A 22,331-nucleotide genomic window follows, 5' to 3' on the forward strand; every position below is an offset into this window, starting at 1 on the left:
ATGCATGTGGTAGCTCTCATTCCTCCAAGTATCTTGTCCACATCCTCGGGTTTCACCAATTGAAATGAATCCATCAAAATCGGACAAGCAGATGCTCGTGTTACATCCTCAGAGACTGCCGTTAACGTGGTATCCAGGCCAGAGCGGATCAAAGCGACTTTGTCCGCAAAGAACCGAGCAAATGCTTCACAGCGGGCCGTCGAGTTGTCAGGGTTCCCATCCGGAGTGGTGGGGTTCAATAGCCCTCTGACAACTCGAAACAACTCCGCCGGACGGTTCTTTGCGGACGCAATATTGGCCGCAAAGAAAGCTTTCTTTGCCGCCTTTATTGCCACGGCATATGCCCTTAATAGGGCAACAAACCGTGTTCGATTTAACTCGCTCAGGTCCGAACGCCACACGCGCTCTAGTCTCCTCTTCCTTCGCTTCATCGCTGCCAGCTCCTCGTTGAACCAAGGTGCTGGTTTAGCTCGGCTACTTGAGAGGGGACGTTCCGGAGCAATCGTGTTTATGGCCCTAGTCATCTCCCCATTCCAGAGAGACACCAGGGCTTCAACAGAATCACCAACCGAGGTGGCAGGAAAATCCCCAAGAGCCGTCAGGAATCCGTTCGGATCCATAAGCCTCCTGGGGCGGACCATCTTAATGGGTCCCCCACCTCTGCAGAGGTTGGAAGGTGTGGTGAGTCTAAATCTGACCAGATAGTGGTCGGTCCATGGCAACGGAGAGGTGGATAACTCCTCAACACCGCCACCTTGCTCCCATCCCTGACAGAAAACCAAATCTAATGTGTGTCCCGCACAGTGGGTGGGGCCAGATACTTGTTGGGACAGCCCCATGGTTGCCATGGATGACATGAAGTCCTGAGCCGCTCCTCCTAGGGAAGTCTCGGCATGTACATTGAAGTCCCCCAGCACAAGAAGCCGTTGAGACTCCAATGCCAGGCTCGAGACCACCCCCGCTAGCTCAGGTAGGGAGACCGTAGTGCAGCGAGGTGGGCGGTACGCTAACAGAATCCCTATTCTGTCCCGGTCGCCCACCCTCAGGTGGACACACTCGAAATTGGTTGACTGTGGAATGGGGCCTCTGGTCAGAGGGATAGAATTTTTATAGACCACCGCAACTCCGCCTCCCCGCCCTCCAGGTCTCGACTGGTGCTGTACAGAGAATCCTGGCGGACAAAGCTGGGTCAAATTAACTCCTCCAGCTTCATCCAGCCAGGTCTCTGTAATGCACGCCAGATCTGCCCGTTCCTCCAAGATTAGATCTTGGATGAAAGATGTTTTGCCATTGACAGATCTGGCGTTCAGCAGCACCATCTTCAACCCAGAGGGACTGCCAACCTGGGTACACCCACTTACCAAGTCAGGAGACCGATTACAAGTAATTAAGTTTTTTTTCCTTCTTTCCCTAGGCCGAATTTGGGCTGTAAAATTTTTACTATTTCTAGGCCGAATTAGCCGAATTGGTGGTCTCCCTTTCCCGTATCTCCCCCTCCCCGTCACGGGCTCTATGGGGGCCCCCCGGCCAGTGGAATACCCTTCTTCTACCATATTGCACTTAGAATTCGTAGTTTCAACCCATGACTTGTACCAGATTATATACTTTTGCCACTCAGTCTCAGTCCAATTCTTTCCTATTCCTGGTGTGTTAATTCCAGGATCCCCCCACCCGTTCCACCCTCTATTGTCCTCCCAGTCCACCAGTAACACAATAAGCAGACCCCAAGGGAGGAATGCTGACATTGGGGAACAGGGTTGATACAGGGTTGAGGTAGGATATTAGGTTCAAGTAGTAGTAGATTTTAAATTGCTAGGTCTTAAAGTTTACTTTTAAGACAAGCTATTTGGTTCATAGCTATTTAAACCTAATACAATCTATTGGAAGAAAGCTATATTTGCAGATTTACTCATGCAAGACAAGTGGCGATTTATAGTGTGTGGATTGGCATATAACAAAGATCAAGCTGCCCTGCGGTTTGCCCGCCTTCTTCAACCTGATGCCCTCCAAATGTCTGGAATTTGTAGGACAGCACATCTGGAGGGCACTAGTTTAAGAAGTGGGCGATAAATATTCATAATCCTAAAGGGCAGCTGGTTGGTGATTTTTCTTGTTCTTTTTGATACGGCTAAACTAATCTGTTTTAAGTCAAAGTCCTAAGCCTCTAGTGATTCTTTCTATTGCAGTCTGATCTCCTAAGGCATAGCTGCCATAACACAGAATGTGCTTGACACACAAAGGAGTGCCATGACCCACCATGCCATACATACCCTGAAACACCCACACAGCAGAATGTATAGGAACTTTGGACTTTACTGAATTGATGACGGCTATTTGTGGGCTTTGTTATTTTCTAAAGAGAAGCATACCACCAAATATAGGAATGAACAAAACAGATGTCCACTGCCTATATGCATCATCCAATCGACACAGGATTCCTCTAACTTTGTAAGGAAAACAAAATTCCTCTCCAACTGAGCTGGTGGCCAGATGCAGCTCGGTAAGAAAAGTATTTATAATCATCTCTCTGGATTAATTTATTTATTTGCTCTATTTGTATCCTGCCTTTCTGTACCCTGAAGGGGACTCAAGGCGGCTTTACAAATGGCAAATATTCAATTTCTTTGGACAGCAAACAGTTAAATACACTTAAATTAAAAATTAAAATTAATACACATTAAAACATATAAAACATTGCATTCACTATTAAAATCACGCCATCTTCAACCATAATCCGGGGCCGTTCCAAAGATGAGTTGCACATATTTTGAGGCTATTTCAAGGCTATTATTTCGAGGATTTGTGAATTCTGCATCAACTACTCAGAGCTTGAAAATATATATCTTTAAATCTGAAAAACAAACCTCTTTTTTGTCTATTATACATGTGTATTCATGGATTTGGGTATCCAAGATGGTTCCAGATGCTAACCACAGTGGATACTAATGGCTCACTTTACTTTGTACCATGCAGTTACTTTGGGGGATACATCAGTGGTCATAATGGCTTAGAAATTCTGGGAACTGTAGTCGCCAAAAGTCACTTTCCCAAGCTCCAAAACAGATTAGACTTTTCACACATTTCACAAAACAGATTAGACTTTTCACATATTGTTATCACAAGCCTCTCCTCAGGCACCTCTCCCAATCACATATCTACTGGTTAAACTTGAAATACCAGGAACTGAATGCAAAGCATGGACTCTGCTATAAAGCTAGATGCACATTGCCCGGTCAGTCCTGTCCCTTGCAGAGCTTAAGATTTTGATACCACTTTGACTGCCATGGCTCAATGCCAGGGAATCATGAGAGCTGTAGGTTTGCAAGGTTTTTCACCTTTTCTGCAAAAAGAGTACTGGTGACTTACGAAAGAACAACTTCTGCATTTCTATAGCATTGAGCCACACTGTTATTATAATTGTTTTTCAACTTTTGTATTGCTCTTTTTAGACTTGTCTAGTATGGATAGATGTTAACCTCCTTGAGTCAGGAGATAGATCCATCTATCTATCCATCCATCTATTTATCTATACACAGATGGGGGGGGGGGGTAAAGGGTTTCCCCTGCTGTGTCCAATTCTGGGGGGTGGCGTTTATCTCCATTTCTAAGCCGAAGAGCTGCTGTTGTCCGTAGACGACTCCAAGGTCATGTGGCCAGTATGGCTGCATGGAGTGCCATTACCTTCCCACAAAAGTGGTACCTATCGATCTACTCAGCTTACCTGTCTGAACGTATCTCTTGTTATGAGCCATCACAAAATCTAAGATTGACAGGTGAGGCTCTGCTCTGGGTTCCATCATCCTCACAAATGCGACTGGTAGAGATGAGAGACAGGGCCTTCTCAGTGGTGGCCCCTCACCTGTGAAACTTCCTACCCAATGACATTAGATTGGCCCCTTCCTTCTTGTCCTTTAGAATAAAACTCAAAACCTAACTATGGGACCAAGTGTTCGAACAGTAGAGGCAGCAATTTAGAAAGAGACCCAATTTGTGTGAATGACAATGGACTGACCTGGACTATGATTTCAAACCTGTATGATTTAAACAATGTTTTAGTAATTTTATATTTGAATTGCTTTTATTATTTATTACTGTTGTTGGCATTGAATGAATTGTGAAGCCACCCTGAGAAGGACAAGATACAAATAAGCGAAATAAATAATAATTAATAAATGCTCACATTTGCATGTTTTTGAATTACAAGGTTGACAGAAGCTGGGGCTAACAGCAGGAGCTCACCCTGCTTCCTAAATTCAAACCGCCAACTTTTCGGCCAGCAAGTTCAGCAGCTCAGTGGTTTAACCTGCTGCATCAGGGCCCCCGATATATATATATGTGAGCCCCCGGTGGCGCAGTGGGTTAAACCGCTGAGCTCCTAAACTTGTTGACCAAAAGGTCGCAGGTTCAAATCCAGGGAGTGGCATGAGCTTCCGCTGTCAGCCCCAGCTTCTGCTAACCAAGCAGTTCAAAAACATGCAAATGTGAGTAGATTAATAGGTACCACTCCGGCAGGAAGGTAATAGTGCTCCATGCAGCCATGCTGGCCACATGACCTTGGAGGTGTCTAGAGACAACGCCGGCTCTTTGGCTTAGAAACGGAGATGAGCACCACACCTCAGAGTTGGACACAACTGGACTTTAAGTCAGGGGAAAACCTTTACTATATATATCAATTTGTGTGAATGACAATGGACACACACACACACATATATAAATGTAATGTTCATTTGTGGGATTAACATAACTCAAAAACCACTGAATTGACACCAGATTTGGACACAATACATCTATCAGGCCAACGAGTGACCATCACTCATCAAAACACTGACAAACACAGCAGAAGAGACTTAAAAGGCCAAAAAACAAAAACAAAAAATACATTACAACGCATCCGCAAAACCACATATGTACGCAAACACACATATACACAGAAATATACCCACATATATACACACACAAAACACATGCGGCAGGGGACAGCTAGTAAGAAATAAATGCTCACATTTGCATGTTTTTGAACTGCTAGGTTGACAGAAGCTGGGGCTAACAGCAGGAGCTCACCTTGCTCCCCGGATTTGACCATTCGGTCAGCAAGTACAACAGCTCAGCAATTTAACCTGCTGCATCAAGGCCCCCAATATATATATGGTGGTTAAAGCAGTGTCAAAATGCATTAATTCTAAACTAGATTAACTAAGAGTTCACCAAGGGTGTTGAAACCACTGCAGATCATGAGAGATGTAGTTTTGCAAGGCCTTGAGTTATCTCTGCTGTTGTATCAGCAAAGCTACAACTCCCATGATTCCATAGCATTGAGCCAGGGTGGTTTAAGTGCTGTCAAACCGCATTAATTTGACAGTGCAGAGGCACCTAAAAGTGCTGTCCCTCACCAAACTACAACTCCCTCGATTCCATAGCACTGAGCCATGGCAGATCAAATGGTGTCAGTCTGCATTTATTCTACAGAGCAGAGGCACCCTTAGGACCCAACAAAGGAGTCACAACCAGATCCCGGGTTGGTCCCATTCACACGTTCCCAGACACGCATCTTCAGCTGGACTACTCACCGCTCAGATAGTTGGTCCACTTGTACAGCACCCCCTCCATGGTGACAAGGGCGCCCCCATCCAGATCTGCTTGGGACAGGGGAAGCCTCTCCCCCTGGAGCCGCCTAGGGAGTCCCGAAGCCCAGGGCCATCCTGAGCCAGGCAGGAGTCCAACCCCGCCTTCTCCCCTACCCACCCCTGATCCGGCCCAACCAACCAACACAGATACATAGCGCTACGCCGGTTGCGTAAGGTAGTCGGGATCCCTCGCAGCTACGCAGCTCGCCTGCACCAAACCCATTCGGGAATACAAACCTCCCCGCTGGAGGGAGAGAAGGGGCGTGGCTAGAACGCTACGGGAACCAATGAGAACGCCGTTGTGGCCACAAGCTCCGCCAATGGCAGCGAGGCGAAAGCCGGGGGTATTGTGTTCAGGGATTCCAAAGCGTTCTCTTCCTGGATTGTTGAGGCAGCCAATCACCGCTTTTTCTCAAAACGAGCATTCTTCTTCGCCAATGGGGAGCCTCTTTTTCGAATGGTCCTCTCCGCTGAGCCAATCATAAGGAGGGAAACGGAAAGGGTGGGTTATAAATGGATACATCAAAACAAGGGGAGTTTGTTCGCCTTCCTTTGGGACTGGAGTTTGCCACGTCTGCAGGGCGAAGGAATGGGAGAAGGAGAGTGGGATAAGATTCCTACGAAGAGCAAGGTTTACCCGAATTACTGTGAAATAAAAATGAAACATTTTGACATATAGAGAAAATATGTGTAATTTTAATCCATGATATATAATATATGTATTTATTTAAATTTAATGCATTTTTATTTTATTAACTGAACATTTTCTAATAAACAGATCTAATTACTTTTTAAAAAGTTTTTTATGTTTTTAAATTTTTTCTGATAAACAGATTTATTAGATCTATGAATGTTGTTTTGTGTGGAGATACTCTTGGTGCCAAAAGTTGACTCCTAAAGTGAAAAAAGCACATTATAAACTGTAAAAATGATGGAGGGTGCCTTTTGGGCTCTGCTTTCCTTTGCTCTCCTGGCTTTGGGGACTGGAGCGCTGATTCCCGAGCCAGAAGTCAAAACCGAAGTGCTCAGAAAGCCCTTCATTTGCAAGAGGAAGACAAAGCTGGGAGACATGTTGCTGGTGCACTATGAAGGCTTCCTGGAGAAAGATGGGACCCTCTTTCATTCCACGTGAGTATCCTCCCAAAGTGTAAGTATTTTGCTACAGAGCCTGAAAGAACAATCCTCTTTTTTTGCGTTGTGAGTTTTCCGGGCTGTATGGCCATGTTCCTGAAGCATTCTCTCCTGACGTTTCACCCACATCTATGGCAGGCTTCCTCAGAGGTTGTGAGGTCTCTTGGAATCTAGGCAAGTGGGGTTTATATATCTGTTGAATGCCCAGGGCAGGAGAAAGAACTCTTGTCTGTTGGAGGCAGGTGTGAATGTTGCAATTGGCTACCTTGATTACTTATTATTAATTATTTTTCATATTTGTATCCCATCCTTCTCTCACCAGAGGGGGATTCTGAAGGCTGAGAGGAGATATGATAGCCATGTATAAATATGTGAGAGGAAGCCACAGGGAGGAGGGAGCAAGCTTGTTTTCTGCTTCCCTGGAGACTAGGAACAATGGCTTCAAACTACAAGAAAGGAGATTCCATCTGAACATGAGGAAGAACTTCCTGACTGTGAGAGCTGTTCAGCAGTGGAACTCTCTGCCCCAGAGTGTGGTGGAGGCTCCTTCTTTCGAGGCTTTTAAACAGAGGCTGGATGGCCATCTGTCAGGGGTGATTTGAATGCAATATTCCTGCTTCTTGGCAGGGGGTTGGACTGGATGGCCCATGAGGTCTTTTCCAACTCTTTGATTCTATGATTCAGGGTGGCTTCACAACAGGCATTCATTCAATGCCAACAACAAGAATAAATGTTAAAAGCAATTAAAATATAAAATTACTAAAACATTTGTTTCAAATCATGCAAGTTTGAAGTCATAGTCCAGGTCAGTCCGTTGTCATTCACACACATTGAGTCTTACTCTCAATTGCTGCCTCTACTGTTCAAACGCTTGGCCCCATAATCAGATTTTGAGTTTCATTCTAAAGGACAAGAGGGAGGGGGGCAATCTAATGTCACTGGGCAGAGAGTTCCACAGGTAAGGGGCCACCACTGAGAAGGCCCTGTCTCTTGCCTCCACCAGTTGCGCTTTAGAGAATGGTGAGTCTGAGAGCAGAGCCTCTCCCATCGATCGTAGACTTTGCAATGGTTCATAGCAGGAGATACGTTCATACAGGTAAGCTGGGCCAGAACTGTTCAGGGCTTTATAGGCTATAGCCAGCACTTTGAATTGTACTCGGTAGCAGATTGGCAACCAGTGGAGCTGGCATAGCAGAGGGGTTTTATGCTCTTCTGTATGCCGCTCCGGTGAGCAACCTGGCAGCTGTCCATTGGACTAGTTGGAGTTTTCGAACAGTCTTCAAAGGTAACCACATGTAGAGTGCGTTTCAGTAATCTATTCAGGATGAAATGAGAGAGTGGACCACAGTGACCAAGTCTGACTTCCCAAATTACGGGTGCAACTGGCGTACAAGTTTTAATAGTGCAAAAGCTCCCCTAGCCCCCGCCAAGACCTGGGATTCCAGGCTCAGCTATGAGTCCAGGATCACTCCCAGGCTGCGAATCTGGATGAGTATGACCACGTCCAGCACAGGCTGTAACCCTATGTTCTGTTCAGCCCTGGAACTGACCAGGAGGACTTCTGTCTTGTCTGGATCCAATTTCAATTTTTTTCGCCCTCATCCAGACCGGTGAATGCTGCCAAGCACTGATTCAGGACCAAAACATAGGTTTAGCATTTAATAGCCTTGCAGCTTCAAAGCCTGGCTGCTTCTTGTCTGAGGGAATCCTTCTTTGGGAGATGTTAAAAATCCCTTTTTAAATCAAAGGTCTCAGAATCCCCAAATGTCATGGAGATTAGAGCTCTCTCTCTCTCTCTCTCTCTCTCTCTCTCTCTGTGCACCTTCACATCAATTTATTGTGGTCTCATGAATTTCATAGCATTTTTTCAGACAAGGAATAGTTAGAGGTAGCTTTGCCAGTTTCTTCCTCTGAAATACAGCCCAACAACTCCAGGTTTGGTTGGTGGTTTCCCATTCAAGTACTAACCAAGGTTGATTTTACTTAGCTTTCAAGATCAGGCAGCATCTGGTGCTTTTATAGTATTTAGGCCCTAAGAAGCTAAGAAAGTAGTCCAGTAGACTCTCAGGCCCCTTCCAACATAGCTGAATAAAATCCCACATCATCTGCTTTGAACTGGGGTATATGGCAGTGTGGACTCAGATAACCCAGTTCAAATCAGATATTGTGGATTGTCTGCCTTAATAATCTGGCTTATATGGCTGTGTGGAAGGGCCCAGAGTTAGAAGAGACCAAATGGCCATCTAGTCCAACTCTCTGCGTGCAGGAAAAGCACAATCAAAGTACCTCTGAAAGATGGCAATCCAGCATCTGTTTAAAAGTTCTCATTGCACAGGAGCCCTCTGCAGTGATTTCTTCTTGGTGTTTTGGATTACAACTACCATTATCTCAAGCCATGAGCCTTGCTGGCTGGCATTTATGGGAGTTGAAGTCCGAAATATTTGCAACTTCAGTGACTTTTTAAATCGAAATGTCTTCCTGTAGACAAGATGTGTCTTGCCACCTGTTCTTGTACTTTCTCTTTGGATTACCAGAGACAAATAAGACAAGATGCCTTTTTTGGTAAAGCCTGGGCATATGTGGTTAATTACAGATGGAATTCTGAAATAAATGAATTGTGCTTTCATGTATACTAAAATAAGATGTTTTCTGTTTGTTTCAGCCACAAGCATAACAATGGCCAACCTACATGGTTTACTCTTGGTATTAAAGAAGTCATCCTAGGCTGGGATAAAGGTTTGACTGAGATGTGCATAGGAGAAAAACGCAAGTTAGTAATTCCTCCACCTCTGGGTTATGGAAAAGAAGGGAAAGGTAATTGTTCTGTAGCTATCTTTAATATTTAATTTCAAAAGCAACATTCATCATGCTATTGTTATATAAAATATTTAGTTTTTGCAAGATTCTGAAGTAGTATATTCAATTACTGTAGGCCCATTCCTTTCACATAATACAATTTTCACATCACCTGGAACCCTATTTTTCTTACCTGGAATTAAAGAATGACTTGGGCTTCCTGCCAAAGCACCTAGAAAATCCCTTAAGTGTTCCCTCTAGTCTAGTGGTTCTCAACCTGTGTGTCCCCAGATGTTTTGGCCTTCAACTCCCAGAAAACCTAACAGCTGGTAAACTGGCTGGGATTTCTGGGAGTTGTAAGCCAAAACACCTGGGGACCCACAGGTTGAGAATCACTGCTTTAGTCCTCCAGTACAATTCCATGGTCTTCAAAAAGGGCTTCCAGTAGAAGTTGACCATAAAATTGGAACCCTTGAGAGATAACAATGGATGTTTCAACATGACGGAGCCCAACTTCAGAGCAATCTATTTCATGACTAGGTCCATCTTTTTAAAACTGTCCTTCCTGGAATACCATACCCAGAAGGTGGTGCTGCAGGACTCCTGTTTGAACCCGTGGCTGTTGTCCTGTGGGGTTCCTCAGGGTTCCATGCTGTTTAACATATACACGAAACAGCTGGGAGAGGTTATCCGGAGTTTTGGAGTTTGGTGCCACCTATATGCAGATGATACTATAGTCTACTCCTTTCCACCTAAAGCCAAGGAAGCTGTCCTGATCCTAAACCATTGCTTATCATCAGTAATGGACTGGATTAGGGCAAACAAATTGAAACTTAATCCAGACAAGACCGAGGTGATCCTAGCCAGTCAGAAGGCAGATCAGGGAATAGGGATCCAGCTTGTGCTGGGTGGTTTACACTCCCCCCAAAGGCACAGGTCTGCAGCTTGAGGGTCATCCTGGACTTGGCACTGAATCTAGGTGTCAGAGGTGGCCAGGTGTCAGAGGTGGCCAGGAGGGACTTTGCACAATTAGAAGTTATGTGCAAACTGCACCCATACCTTGAGAAGCCAGATCTCGCCATGGTGGTACATGCCTTAGTTGCACCTCATCTGGATTAGGTGCAACGTGCTCTATGTGGGTGCTTGGAAACTTCACCTGGTCCAAAGAGCTGCAACCAGATTGCTCACTGGGGCTGGCTACAGGGAACGGACAACCCCCCACTGGCTGCCAGTCTGTTTCCAGGCACAATTCAAAGTGCTGGTTATGACCTTTAAAGCCCTTCCCTGCCGTACTTCTGGCAGAAGGTTAAAACCTTTTTATTCAGATAGGCTTTTAAAGATGAAAGTGTTTAAGTCAAGGGATGCTGTGGTTTTATATACTTTTATAGTTTTAACTTGAATTGTTTTTAATATTAATCATGTTTAATACTGTTTTAATATTAGTACATTGTATATTTTAAACTGTATTGTAATACTTTTAATTGTGAGTGGTTTGAGTCTTCGTATGGAGGAAGAAGGTAGGATATAAATAAACATAATAATAATAATAATAAAAGGCAACTTACCAAGTTCCAGCTCATTCAATTGGATTAAAAATTGGATCCAGATCCAAGTAGTCAGTTACATGGCTTTCGGTGTTGTTTTTTATTACTCGAACTAACAAAATAAAATCAATAGGAAATCACAGATCGGCATTGAATATACCCTTATGTTTTTAATTTTGTTTGTTTATGTTTGGTAGGAAAAATTCCACCAGATAGCACCTTGATCTTCAATATTGACCTTTTAGAAATTAGAAATGGACCAAGGTCTCATGAGTCCTTTCAAGAAATGGATCTTAATGATGACTGGAAGCTATCCAAAGATGAGGTGAATAGGCTAATGCATTCTGTGACAGTGATTAATGTATCTTGCAGGAGAAAAGGATTTAGCTCTTACACTGTATTCACAAAGAATATATATACCACTGCAATATTGTCAACTAGGCAACGCTGGAATTGAACAAGATTTCCATTTTATTTTGCTTAGTCAGAGCTCTGATGCTGCAGAAGAAGCTATACAGGTTGTTGATACAAGTGGACATAGTGTTGAGTAATAGTTCAGCAACAGGCCTATTTGCCAGTGTATATAGTCTCCCTGCTATTTTGACTGGCCAGAAAGAGAGTGCATTCTCCAATTATTACTGAAAATACTGAAGAAAAATTAACTCAAGGAAGATAAGCCAACTATTTTAACAGGACATAATCTTTTAACTACGTCTTCTCTGATGTAGAGTGTTATTTGGAAATGCTAGCAAGGGAAGAAGATACTTGCATTTTCTGATGTCTGAGGATTTAGTTAATACAGATAGCAGCTTAGTTGTTAAGTTATGTGAAATCAGCATGTTGTCTGTCTATCTGTCTCTCTCTAATGTGCTGTCTTTCTTCCAGAGTAGACATAAAGGTAGTTAACAAAAGGAATAAGCTAAAACAATATATTTTAAAAACTGAGTTAAACCCATCCCTGATATATTAAATTAAAAACAGAATGAAATCATTATATGCATATAAAAGTGCAATAACGAGCCCCATGCAATAACGAGCCTCCATGCAACTAGTCACACATTAAAAGCCTTCAAAAAGGTCTTTGCTTGTTGGCAGAGAGTAAGGAGTGGGACAATCTAGGATATTCTGGAGTGAAATGGCGGTGAGGAGGAGCAAATGCTGTTCAATTCCTTGTGTGGCATATCCACCAATGTGACCAAAAGTATCTCTGGGTGCAGTTGCACTGTAGAACTAATACTGTTTGACACCACACTAACAGCATTGACTCAGAGTTATGAAATCATGGGAGATATAGTTTTAGGGGCCCTTTAGCCTTCTCCGCCAAACTGTTCCGGTTCCTCACCAAAGTACAAATTCCACCTTCCATAGCACTGAGCCATGGAAGTTAAGGCGGTGTCAAGCTGCAGTAATTCTACAATGTAGATGTACCCTTTATCCTATAATTGTGCTTGAAGCCAGATTTGAATGGATCTGGATAATCTGTTTTATCCAGGAATCCCTGGAACTGGGAAGCCACATACATTCTAGGATTTATTCATGAAATTGCGATTGCCCTATACCTTTTGAGTGTGATGGGAGTCAGGGGTGTTTTTTTAAAAATAACTGCTGCATCACAACATCTTTTAAATGGAAACTTTCCTTGCTTTTACCCATCGGCCAACCCCCTTCTCCTTTAGGTGCCAGGATGGGCTAAGTTCCACATGCGATTGCTCTTATCTCTGCCAGAATTCTGCCCACTTCATCAGGCTCCTTAAATTGAAATGTATTATTATTATTAACTTTATTTATACCCCGCCTTTCTCCTTGTGGGAATTCAAGACGGCTAAGTTTTAAAAGTGCAATACAAATGTTAAAACAACAATTAAATAGTAACAATGTGGTAAAAACAGAATTAAAAATACAATAAATACACTTAAAATGGCCTTTAAAACTAATCCCCGCTAATCCCACCCAACCTCCCCACAATCCAATAACACAGGACAAAATAGGTGCCAAGATTACATCTACTGGCCCTGCCTCCATTGTAATATCCACATAAGAGGGGATACGTATTGCCTGAAATGTATTGCAAATTCTTCAGAGCGGGCTATCAAATCTGCCTTTTCTTTTTGTGGACCAGAGTGTAAAAGTCCCAGGTGACATGGGACAACTCCACTGGATAACATGATGCAAACACAATGATGGCAGGGAAGTTGATGCTTCCCTGTCACCATCCACCATGTCATACGCTTTCCAAAAGCACTAGTTTATACTGGATCAGACTTGCTCATAGTCTGCCATACAACTCTGTACAGTGTTCCCTCACTTATCGCGGGTGTTAGGTTCCAGGACCACCCACAAAAAGTGAAAATCCACGAAGCAGGAATGGTCTCTCTCTCTCTCTCTCTCTCTATATATATATATATATCACATTCCGAGGGTGAGACAGAAGCGAGGAGAAATTTAAAGGCACCGCGCAACTTTTTTTTGGTGCTAGTTATAAGAAAGGAGCTATGAGGCCGTGATTTACATACTGCTTTGTATCTCCTCTCTCTCTTTTTTATGATTAGCTGCCTCTCTCCCAGGAGGTAAAAGCCCGTGAAACAGCGAGTCCGCGAAAAACGAACCGCAAAGTAGCGAGGGAACACTGTACTCTCCATCCCATTTGTATAATTGCCTCTACTTCTGCAGTGAACCAGAAAGATACTTGGACAGGTGTGCTTCCCCTTCAAGAACAAAATGATTTTCTTATTGGCTGTACCTCTTTCACTTAAAGCAGTGTTTCCTAACTGTCGGTCCTCTAGATCAGTGGTTCTCAACCAGTGGATCCCCAGATGTTTTGGCCTTCAACTCCCAGAAATCATAACAGTTGGTAAACTGGCTGGGATTTCTGGGAGTTGTAGACCAAAACAACCGAGGACCCACAGGTTGAGAACCACTGTTCTAGATTTTTTGGATTTCAGCTTCTTGAATCCCTGAAAGTTGGCCAAGGTGGCTTGGGTTTTTGAGAATTGAATTTTCAAACACCTGGATCGTCCAAATGTTAGGAACCATTAAATGAAAATATTTCAATTGGAACTTGGTTAAAATGTTGTCATGTTTCTCATACTTAGGTAAAAGTGTATTTGAAGAATGAATTTGAAAAACATGGTGCACCAGTCAATGACAGCCACCATGATTTCTTGGTTGACGACATATTTGATAAAGAAGATGAAGATCGTGATGGATTTATATCTGCAAGAGAGTTTGTTTTTAAGCATGATGAGCTATAAAGCCCGTTAAAGAAATTCTCAACAAAACGTAGACTTCTAAAACAGTATTTTCTGCTTTCGTGATTTTGGAGTCAATTGGAGACTTATGCTGTATTTTTTATACAATGACAAGTTTTGATACAATGAGAACTTTTGATACTAAATGTGACCGTTAGTACACATAATGTAAAAGCATACTAAGAAAGGCTTTTTAATGAGACTCTTAAGTTATGTATTTTAATATTTATTTTTGAAAAAAGGACATTTTTCCCCAGTGATAGTTGTTGCTTAATGCTACACTACATCCCTCTGCTTTGTGTGTACTTTAATACTTATTTGTTTGATTCATTTCTACAAAGAAGCATTTGTCATTGGCATTGGCAGTGGTATACTGTATTGGATCTTGGGGGGGGGGGGGGGGTTGTAGCTTAAAGTATTTCTGTGATAGAAGTGAGCAGAAAAATCTCAGTGAGGTTGCGATCAGGAGTGGAGTTGGGTGGATGTTTGGGAAACTAATCTGCCCCAGCAAAAATAAACTTCTCATAATCTGTACCCAAATCCTCTTGATACTTTAGCCTTGCTGTGTAAATAGCTTAGTCTCTTCTAAGCTGCCCTGTCCTTTGATTATTCCCTCCCTAACTAGTGTTTTGTTAGTGGAATAGTGGTGCTTAAGGAAAAGGATGTACAGCTTCACACTTAAAATTGTCCTAATAATAGTAGCTAAGCAAATTATTTTCTTCTACTGCCAAACACAGCAATATACATGTTGGATTGATTTTGAAAGGTGAATTTACAAAGGAGGTGGGAATCAAGTGCTCTTCAGATGTTGTTGGAGTCCAACACCTGGAGTACTACATGACTCCTATTCGCAATTTGGTCGCTTCTCAGCCTTTTGGCTAAGATCAAGTGTATGTATATACTCCTCACAATTTGAATCTTTTTCACATTATCCTTATGAAGGTTTCCAGTTTCTGTTTAGGAGAGCTAATGGATCACATATTAACTCCAGTCACCTTAATTGCAGTGGGGCATTTGGAATGCCCAATATAATGTCTTGGGAAGCCTATTGTCCAAATGGGAGTGATTTGGGTGTAATGGTATATTTTAAGAAATGTTTGCGAATGGCTTTCTACCACGGTTATTATATTTGCCTCACTTATAAAGCACGGGACCCATGAGAAAATGTCATACATTTCCTTGTTGATAAATTTGGTATCTTCATATTATATTATTTTTTAACAATTTCTTAAGTAATTTCTTCCTCTGTATTTCAACGGTCTTTTCATATTTTCCTCTTTCATGCATGCCATGTCCTTTGGAAGCTCAAGTTAATAGCCTTTTAGGCTTCCTCCACATGAATAGGAGTGTTTTTTTTAATAAGAATTATATGTCACTGGGGGATCCGTATTTAAAACTTGTGCGCCAGCTGTGCCCGTACCTTGGGAAGTCTGACTTGGCCATGGTAATCCACGCTCTGGTTACATCCCGTATAGACTACTGCAACACACTCTACGTGGGGTTGCCTTAGAAGACTGTTCGGAAGCTTCAACTAGTCCAACAAACAGCAGCCAGGTTGCTAACAGGAGCGACACTCGGGGAGCATATAACCCTCTTGTTGTACCAGCTCCACTGGCTGCCGGTTTGCTACCGGGCCCAATTCAAAGTGCTGGCTTTGGCTTATAAAGTCCTAAACGGTTCTGGCCCAACTTAACTGTCTGAATGTATCTTCCCCTTACGAACCATTCAGGACTTTAAAGCAGCTTGGTGCCGAGAGTAGGGGCCTCACGCCAGCAAGGTAAAGAGAGATTGCCCAGGGAGGGGTCAAAGGATTTCCCTAAGGAAGAAAGGAACAGTTTACCACCAGTTGCCTGCCCCTTGTTGGCAGATTGAGGAAGCTACCGGTTTTCCAAGGTTATAAAGTGTTTAATTCATTTGTTTGAAGATTTAAGCCCAAATAAAGAACTTTGTTGAATTTATCTTGAGCCTCAATAGAACTTTGTGTTGGGAAATCTAAAGGGCCCTTCAGCTGAGGCACCCAGGCATCCCATTGGGCATACAGAGAGCATGTCCTGTAAACAAACATTTCAGGCCCAGCGTGCGACAGCACAATGTTCACTTCTTGGGAGGAGAGCAATGACCACTCTCGATAAAATAGTGAAGAGTAGAGACATCACACTGACAACAAAGGACCGCATAGTAAAAGCAATGGTATGCCCTGTAGTAACCTATGGATGCAAGAACTGGACCATAAAGAAGGCTGAGCAAAGGAAGATAGACGCTTTTGAACTGGTGCTGGAGGAAAATTATGAGAGTGCCTTGGACTGCAAGAAGATCCAACCAATCCATACTCCAGGAACTAAAGCCCGACTGCTCACTGGAGGGAAGGATATTAGAGGCCAAGATGAAGTACTTTGGTCACATCATGAGAAGACAGGAAAGCTTGGAGAAGACAATGATGCTGGGGAAAATGGAAGGAAAAAGGAAGAGGGGCTGACCAAAGGCAAGATGGATGGATGGCATCCTTGAAGTGACTGGATTGACCTTGAAGGAGCTGGGGGTGGTGACGACCGACGGGGAGCTCTGGCGTGGACTGGTCAATGAAGTCACAATGATGCTGAGGGGAAATGGAAGGAAAAAGGAAGAGGGGCCGACCAAGGGCAAGATGGATGGATGTTATTCTTGAAGACTGGCTTGACTTTGCAGGAGCTGGGGGTGGTCACAGCTGATAGGGATCTCCGCCGTGGGCTTGTACATGAGATCACGAAGAGTCGGAAACAACTGAACGAATAAACAACAACAACCCCAAGTTATGAACAAGATAGGGTGGCTTGTAGAAATAAGGATTGATGATATGCTCCAATGGAGACTCTTTCCTCATAATAACTCAGGGGTGAATTCCCCTTCCTAGGGGCATATTTCTTCCACTTCCTGCTGTCTCACCCCCATTCTTAACTATGAGTCATTTGTAAATTGGGTGTTTGTAACTTGGGACTGTGTGGAATCCGTACACAAGAGGGCAGTCTCATCAGATTTGGAGAAGCTCCAAGCAGCACACAAGCAGCAATACAAAGAGACTTCAGATAAGATGCAAAAGCAACCCAGTGAGGCCAGAGCATCCTTGGTAACCGGGGGATGCTGACTGTGGAGGGAGAATGAATTGAATGTGGACATAACAGGAAGCCTCTTAAGGATTATATAGCATTTTACAGGCTAATTGGGGCTGACTAAATTAGAATGAATTCCGTTTAACTCTGCTGGACTAATGCTCTGGAATCATGAGATTTGTAGTTTGGTGAGGCACCAGCACTTTTGGCAGAGAAGGCAAAAGACCTTGTAGCAACTCCCATGACCCCATAATATAGAGCTATGGCTGTTAAAGTGGTGTCATGCTGCATTAATTCTACTCTATAGATCAGGCATGGACAAACTTTGACCTTCCAGGTATTTTGGACTTCAACTCCCACAATTCCTAATAGCCTCAGGCCCCTTCCTTTTCCCCCTCAGCCGCTTATGCGGCTGAGGGGGAAAAGGAAAGGGCCTGAGGCTGTTAGGAATTGTGGGAGTTGAAGTCCAAAATACCTGGAAGGTCCAAGCTTGCCCAGGCCTGGTGTAGATGCATCCTGAGAGAATAAAGTTGTAAAGTTCACTAAGGTCTCTTAAATAAGACTGAACTAAGTGCAGCTACACTAGATTCAATGTGGTTTGACATTGCTCTGACTGCTCAGTGATATGGAAACATTGCAGTTGTAGGTTGTCATGAGTTTTCCAAGCTTTATGGCCATGTTCCAGAGGCATTCTCTCCTGACATTTCCCCCACATCTATGGCAGGCATCCTCAGAGGTTGAGGGATCTGTTGGAAACTAGGCAAGTGAGGTTTATATATCTGTGGAATAAGAACTCTTCTCCGCTTGAGGCAAGTGTGAATGTTGCAGCTGGCCATCTTGGTTAGCACTGAATGGACTTGCAGCTTTAAGGTCTGGCTGCTTCCTGCCTGGGGGATCCTTTGTTTGGAGGTGTTAGCTGGCCCTGATTTATTCTTGTCTGGAATTCCCGGTTTTATTTAGTGTTGCTCTTTATATACTGTCCTGATTTTAGAGTTTTTTAAATATTGGTAGCTGAATGTTTTTCATTTTCGTGAGTTCCTCCTTTCTGTTGAAATTGTCCACAAATTTGTGGATTTCAATGGCTTCTCTGTGTAGTCGGGACTTTGGATTTCAATGGCTTCTCTGTGCTCTGGGACTGTGGCACAGCTGGGAGTCAGCTGCATTAAGATCACTACTGACCAAAGGGTCATGAGTTTCAAGTCAGCCCAGGTCGGAGTGAGCTTCCAAGCAAATTGTGTAGCTTGCTGTCAACCTTTGCAGCCCAAAAGACAGTTGCATCTGTCACTGTGGATTTCAATGGCTTCTCTGTGCACCGGGACTGTGGCACAGCTGGCTGGGAGTCAGCTGCATTAAGATCACTACTGACCAAAAGGTCATGAGTTCGAAGCCAGCCCAGGTTGTAGTGTAGCTTGCTGTTGACCTTTGCAGCCCGAAAGACAGTTACAGCTGTCAAGTAGGAAATTTAGGTACCACGTATGCCAGGAGGCTACTTTAACTAATTTACGACACCATAAAAATCTCCAGCAAGCATGCAAAGAATGAGAAAGTACTTAATCAGTGTCACAAATGGACGATGAAGCAACAGCTCCCCTGGTGGCCAGAATGCCCTCATCAAAAAGCTGGAATGTTAAATGGCCTCTGTGTTTCTGTCTATATATGTTGTGTGTCTATGGCATTGAATGTTTGCCATGTATATGTACATTGTAATCCGCCCTGAGTCCCCTGCGGGATGAGAAGGGAGGAATATACTGTCAATAAAATAAATTCATAATAAATAATTTGGTCCAGCATTTCTGTGCTCTCAAACAATATGCTGTGCCCAGGTGGGTTCATCAGGTGCTCTGTTATGGCAGTTGTAGCTTGAGAAAGTTTTGAGCCTTCTCTGTCAGAGTGTTGCTGTCTCATCAAACTACAACTCCCAGGATCCAATAGCACTGAGCCATGACTGTTAAAGTGATTGCCAGGCTGCATTTATTCCGCAGCGTAGATGCACCTTTAAATCCTTCGACCGGCGGCTCTGAATCCTCTTTTCCTCCTCCTTTGGAAAGCAATCTCACACATCCTCCTCCCCCCCCCCCCCCGCCGCCGCCCTCTGCACATGCTCAGAGGCACTCTTCCCTCCCACGACCGCTCAGCTTCGGCAAACCGGCTTACGAAAGGGCCAGGAGGAGAGCTTCCTCTGCGTCCGGCGTCTTCCTACAGCGGCTAGTGGTTAATTCAGGAGGGGGAGGCTCCTCCCGACTCCCTCTCCCCCCCCCCTCCTTTCCTGCTGCCGGGCTGCTCACGTGAGGAGGAGCCCAGCTGGTACCTGGGTGAGAAGGAGAGGCCGCCCCGCCCGACGCTGTCGCTGTGCTTGCCATCCCTTGGAAGAAGAGGAGGCGGGCCCGGGGGGAGAGAGGGACCGCAGAAGAGCAGCCCAGGAAACAGCCCGCAAGGTGAGCCCTACATATGGGGCACCCCACCAGCCTTTGCTTTCCAGTCTCTCTTCGGTAGGAACCCAGCATCCCAGACGGAGGCGGCCAGGGCGTCCCTCGCAAAGGCATCCTGATGCAGGCCGGCATCCTCAAGGGCAGGCAGCTTGGAGACCCTTATGTCTGCTCCATTTCTCTCTTTTCCTCCTCCACATCCTCTCTCTTCCTCCTCTCTTCCCTCTCTCCGTCCTTTCTCCTTCTCTCAGCTTTCCTCCCTCTCTCTCTTCCTCCCCCCCTCTTTTTCCCTCTTCCTCCTCTCTCCCCCTTTTTTCTCTCTTTCCTTCTCCCCTCCTTCTCTCCATCCCTTTTCCCTCTTCTTCCTTCAGTCTCTATCCCCCTCTCTTTCTTTCTCTTTCCCTCTCTCCCTCCTTCCTTCTCTCAGCTTCTCTCCCCTCCTCACTCCTCCATTTCCTCCCTCTCTCCCTCTTTCTATTTCTCCCTCCTTCTCTCCATCCCCTTTCCCTCTTCTTCCTTCAGTCTCTATCCCCCTCTCTTTCTCTCTCTTTCCCTCTCTCCCTCCTCTCAGCTTCCCTCCCTCCCACCCTCTCTCCCTCCCACCACCCTCTCTCAGCTTCCCTCCCTCCCTCCCTCCTCCTCTTCCTCCCTCTCTTTCTCTCCCCATCTCTCCCTCTTTCTATCTCTCCCTCCTTCTCTCCCTCCCCTTTTCCCTTTTTCTCCTTCTATCTCCCTCCCCCTCTTTTCCTCTCTCTTTCCCTCTCTCCCTCCTCTCCATCCCTTTTCCTTCTTCTTCCTTCAGTCTCTACCCCCTCTCTTTCTCTTTCCCTCCTTCCTTCTCTCAGCTTCCCTCCCTTCCTCACTACTCTATTTCCTCCCTCTCTCCCTCTTTCTATCTCTCCCTCCTTCTCTCCATACCCTTTCCCTCTTCTTCCTTCAATCTCTATCCTCCTCTCTTTCTCTCTCTTTCCCTCTCTCCTCTCAGCTTCCCTCCCCCTCGTTCTCTCCCCTCACTCCCTCCTTCCTCCTTCTCTCAGCTTTTCTCCCTCACTCCTCCTCTTCCTCCCTCTCTTTCTCTCCCCATCTCTCTCTTTCTATCTCTCCCTCCCTCCCTTCCCTTTCCCCCTCTTTCTCCTTCTATCTCCTCTATTCCCCCTCTTTCTCTTTCCCTATCTCTCTTTCCCTCTCCCTCCCTCCTTCTCTCATCTTCCCTCCTTCACTCTTCCTACCCCTCTCCCTCATTCTCTCAATTCCTTTCCCCCTTCCTCCTTCAGTCTCCCCCTTTCCCTTTCTCCCCCCTTTCTTCTTCTCTCAGCTTTCCTCCCTCACTCCTCCTCTTCCTTCCCATATCTAACTCTTTCTATATCTTCCTCCTCCTCTCCATCCCTTTCCCCTCTTCCTCCTTCTATCTCCATCCCCATCTCTTTTTCTCTCTTTCTCTCTCCTTCCCTTCTTCTCTCTTTCCCTCCTTTCTCCCTCTCCCTCTTCTTCTTCTTCTCTCTCTCTGCATCCATCTTTCTTTCTATTCTTCTTTCTCTCCCTCTCTGCCCCCCTCTCTCCCCCTTCTCCTTCTTTTCCTCCTCCCTCCCTCATTCTCTTTCTCCCTCATTCTTCCTATCTCCCTTCCTTCTCTGACCCCCTTCCACACAGCTGAATAATATCCTGCATTATCTGCTTTGAACTGGATGGCAGTGTGGACTCAGGGCCCTTCCATACAGCCGTATAACTGGGTTATCTGTGTCCACACTGCCGTATATCCCAATTCAAAGCAAATAACGTGGGATCTTATTCAGCTGTGTGGAAGGGGCCTCAGATAACCCAGTTCAAAGCAGATATTGTTGGATTTTCTGCCTTGATATTCTGGATTATATGGCTCTGTAGAAGGGCCCTCCTCCTATCTTGCTGTCCCTTCCCTCTAGCCTTCTCTCTTCCCCTCCCTCTCTCCTCCCCCCTTTCCCCTCCTTCCCTCCCTTTCTCTTTCTCACCCCTCCCTCCTGCTCTCTCTGTTGACCCTTCCTTCTTTTCCAGACGGATCCATGGGATTTCTTGGAAACCCTATATATCATTCTCCCCTACATCCATCTTTTTGTAGGATGAATAAATCCGGATTGAGGGGGAGAGCCAGAGAGAAAGCTTTCCAGAGGGCTACTTCCCTTGATCTCCTGACCTCTGGATGACTCATCACCGGATGGCACTCTAATCTCAAAGGGTGGCAAATAGCTATCAGTGGGAAAGTGCTAAGTGATACAGGAAAGTGATGGTTTTGGGTGGTGTGAGTCTCAAATGACCCACTAAAGTCATTGTTGGATGCTCAGCGACAACCAAGGGATGGCTTTGTATGTTCTTCTCATCTCCCTCCCAACTCTGCAGGTTACCTTTGGGCCTGTGCAGGAGGAGAAATGTGGAAAATTGAAATATCATAGAAATAGAAGGTTCATGCCCCTTGAGGTTCTAGCAAATTAGTGGTGCTTCAATG

At 44.7% G+C, this 22,331-nt stretch overlaps 3 protein-coding genes across 4 annotated transcripts in view; 2 read left to right on the plus strand and 1 right to left on the minus strand.

Annotated features, from left to right (window-relative positions):
* The window catches only part of PLEKHA8 (pleckstrin homology domain containing A8), a 40,977-nt gene extending 35,146 nt beyond the window's left edge, over positions 1 to 5,831 (minus strand). Inside the window, exon 1 of one of the 2 annotated variants that reach the window (XM_067470238.1) lies at positions 5,568 to 5,831. In XM_067470238.1, coding sequence (XP_067326339.1) covers positions 5,568 to 5,607 — 40 coding nt within the window. In that variant the 5' untranslated portion in view covers positions 5,608 to 5,831. The remainder of the gene's footprint in view (positions 1 to 5,567) is intronic. The other variant, XM_060782000.2, reaches the window with a different exon arrangement.
* Positions 5,832 to 6,129: 298 nt separating this feature from the next.
* FKBP14 (FKBP prolyl isomerase 14) lies at positions 6,130 to 16,301 on the plus strand. The gene is made up of 4 exons (XM_060782003.2): positions 6,130 to 6,752; positions 9,418 to 9,569; positions 11,293 to 11,420; positions 14,188 to 16,301. The coding sequence occupies exons 1-4, from the start codon at positions 6,553 to 6,555 to the stop codon at positions 14,344 to 14,346; spliced, it is 639 nt and encodes a 212-aa protein (XP_060637986.2). The 5' UTR covers positions 6,130 to 6,552; the 3' UTR covers positions 14,347 to 16,301.
* Positions 16,302 to 19,527: 3,226 nt separating this feature from the next.
* SCRN1 (secernin 1) overlaps positions 19,528 to 22,331 on the plus strand; it is a 45,705-nt gene continuing 42,901 nt past the window's right edge. Inside the window, exon 1 of the mRNA XM_060781996.2 lies at positions 19,528 to 19,864. The gene's annotated coding sequence lies outside the window, so the exon portion shown is untranslated. The remainder of the gene's footprint in view (positions 19,865 to 22,331) is intronic.

The sequence above is a fragment of the Anolis sagrei genome, chromosome 6 (genome assembly GCF_037176765.1).
Source record: "Anolis sagrei isolate rAnoSag1 chromosome 6, rAnoSag1.mat, whole genome shotgun sequence".
NCBI classification, from domain to species: Eukaryota; Metazoa; Chordata; class Lepidosauria; order Squamata; family Dactyloidae; genus Anolis; species Anolis sagrei.

Excerpts from the sequence above, each read along its gene's own strand:
- FKBP14 (XM_060782003.2), top strand. The coding sequence starts at position 6,553 with ATGATGGAGGGTGCCTTTTGGGCTCTGCTTTCCTTTGCTCTCCTGGCT. Across the intron at positions 6,753-9,417 it reads GGGACCCTCTTTCATTCCAC|CCACAAGCATAACAATGGCC; the intron begins GTGAGTATCCTC and ends TGTTTGTTTCAG. Across the intron at positions 11,421-14,187 it reads GGAAGCTATCCAAAGATGAG|GTAAAAGTGTATTTGAAGAA; the intron begins GTGAATAGGCTA and ends TCTCATACTTAG.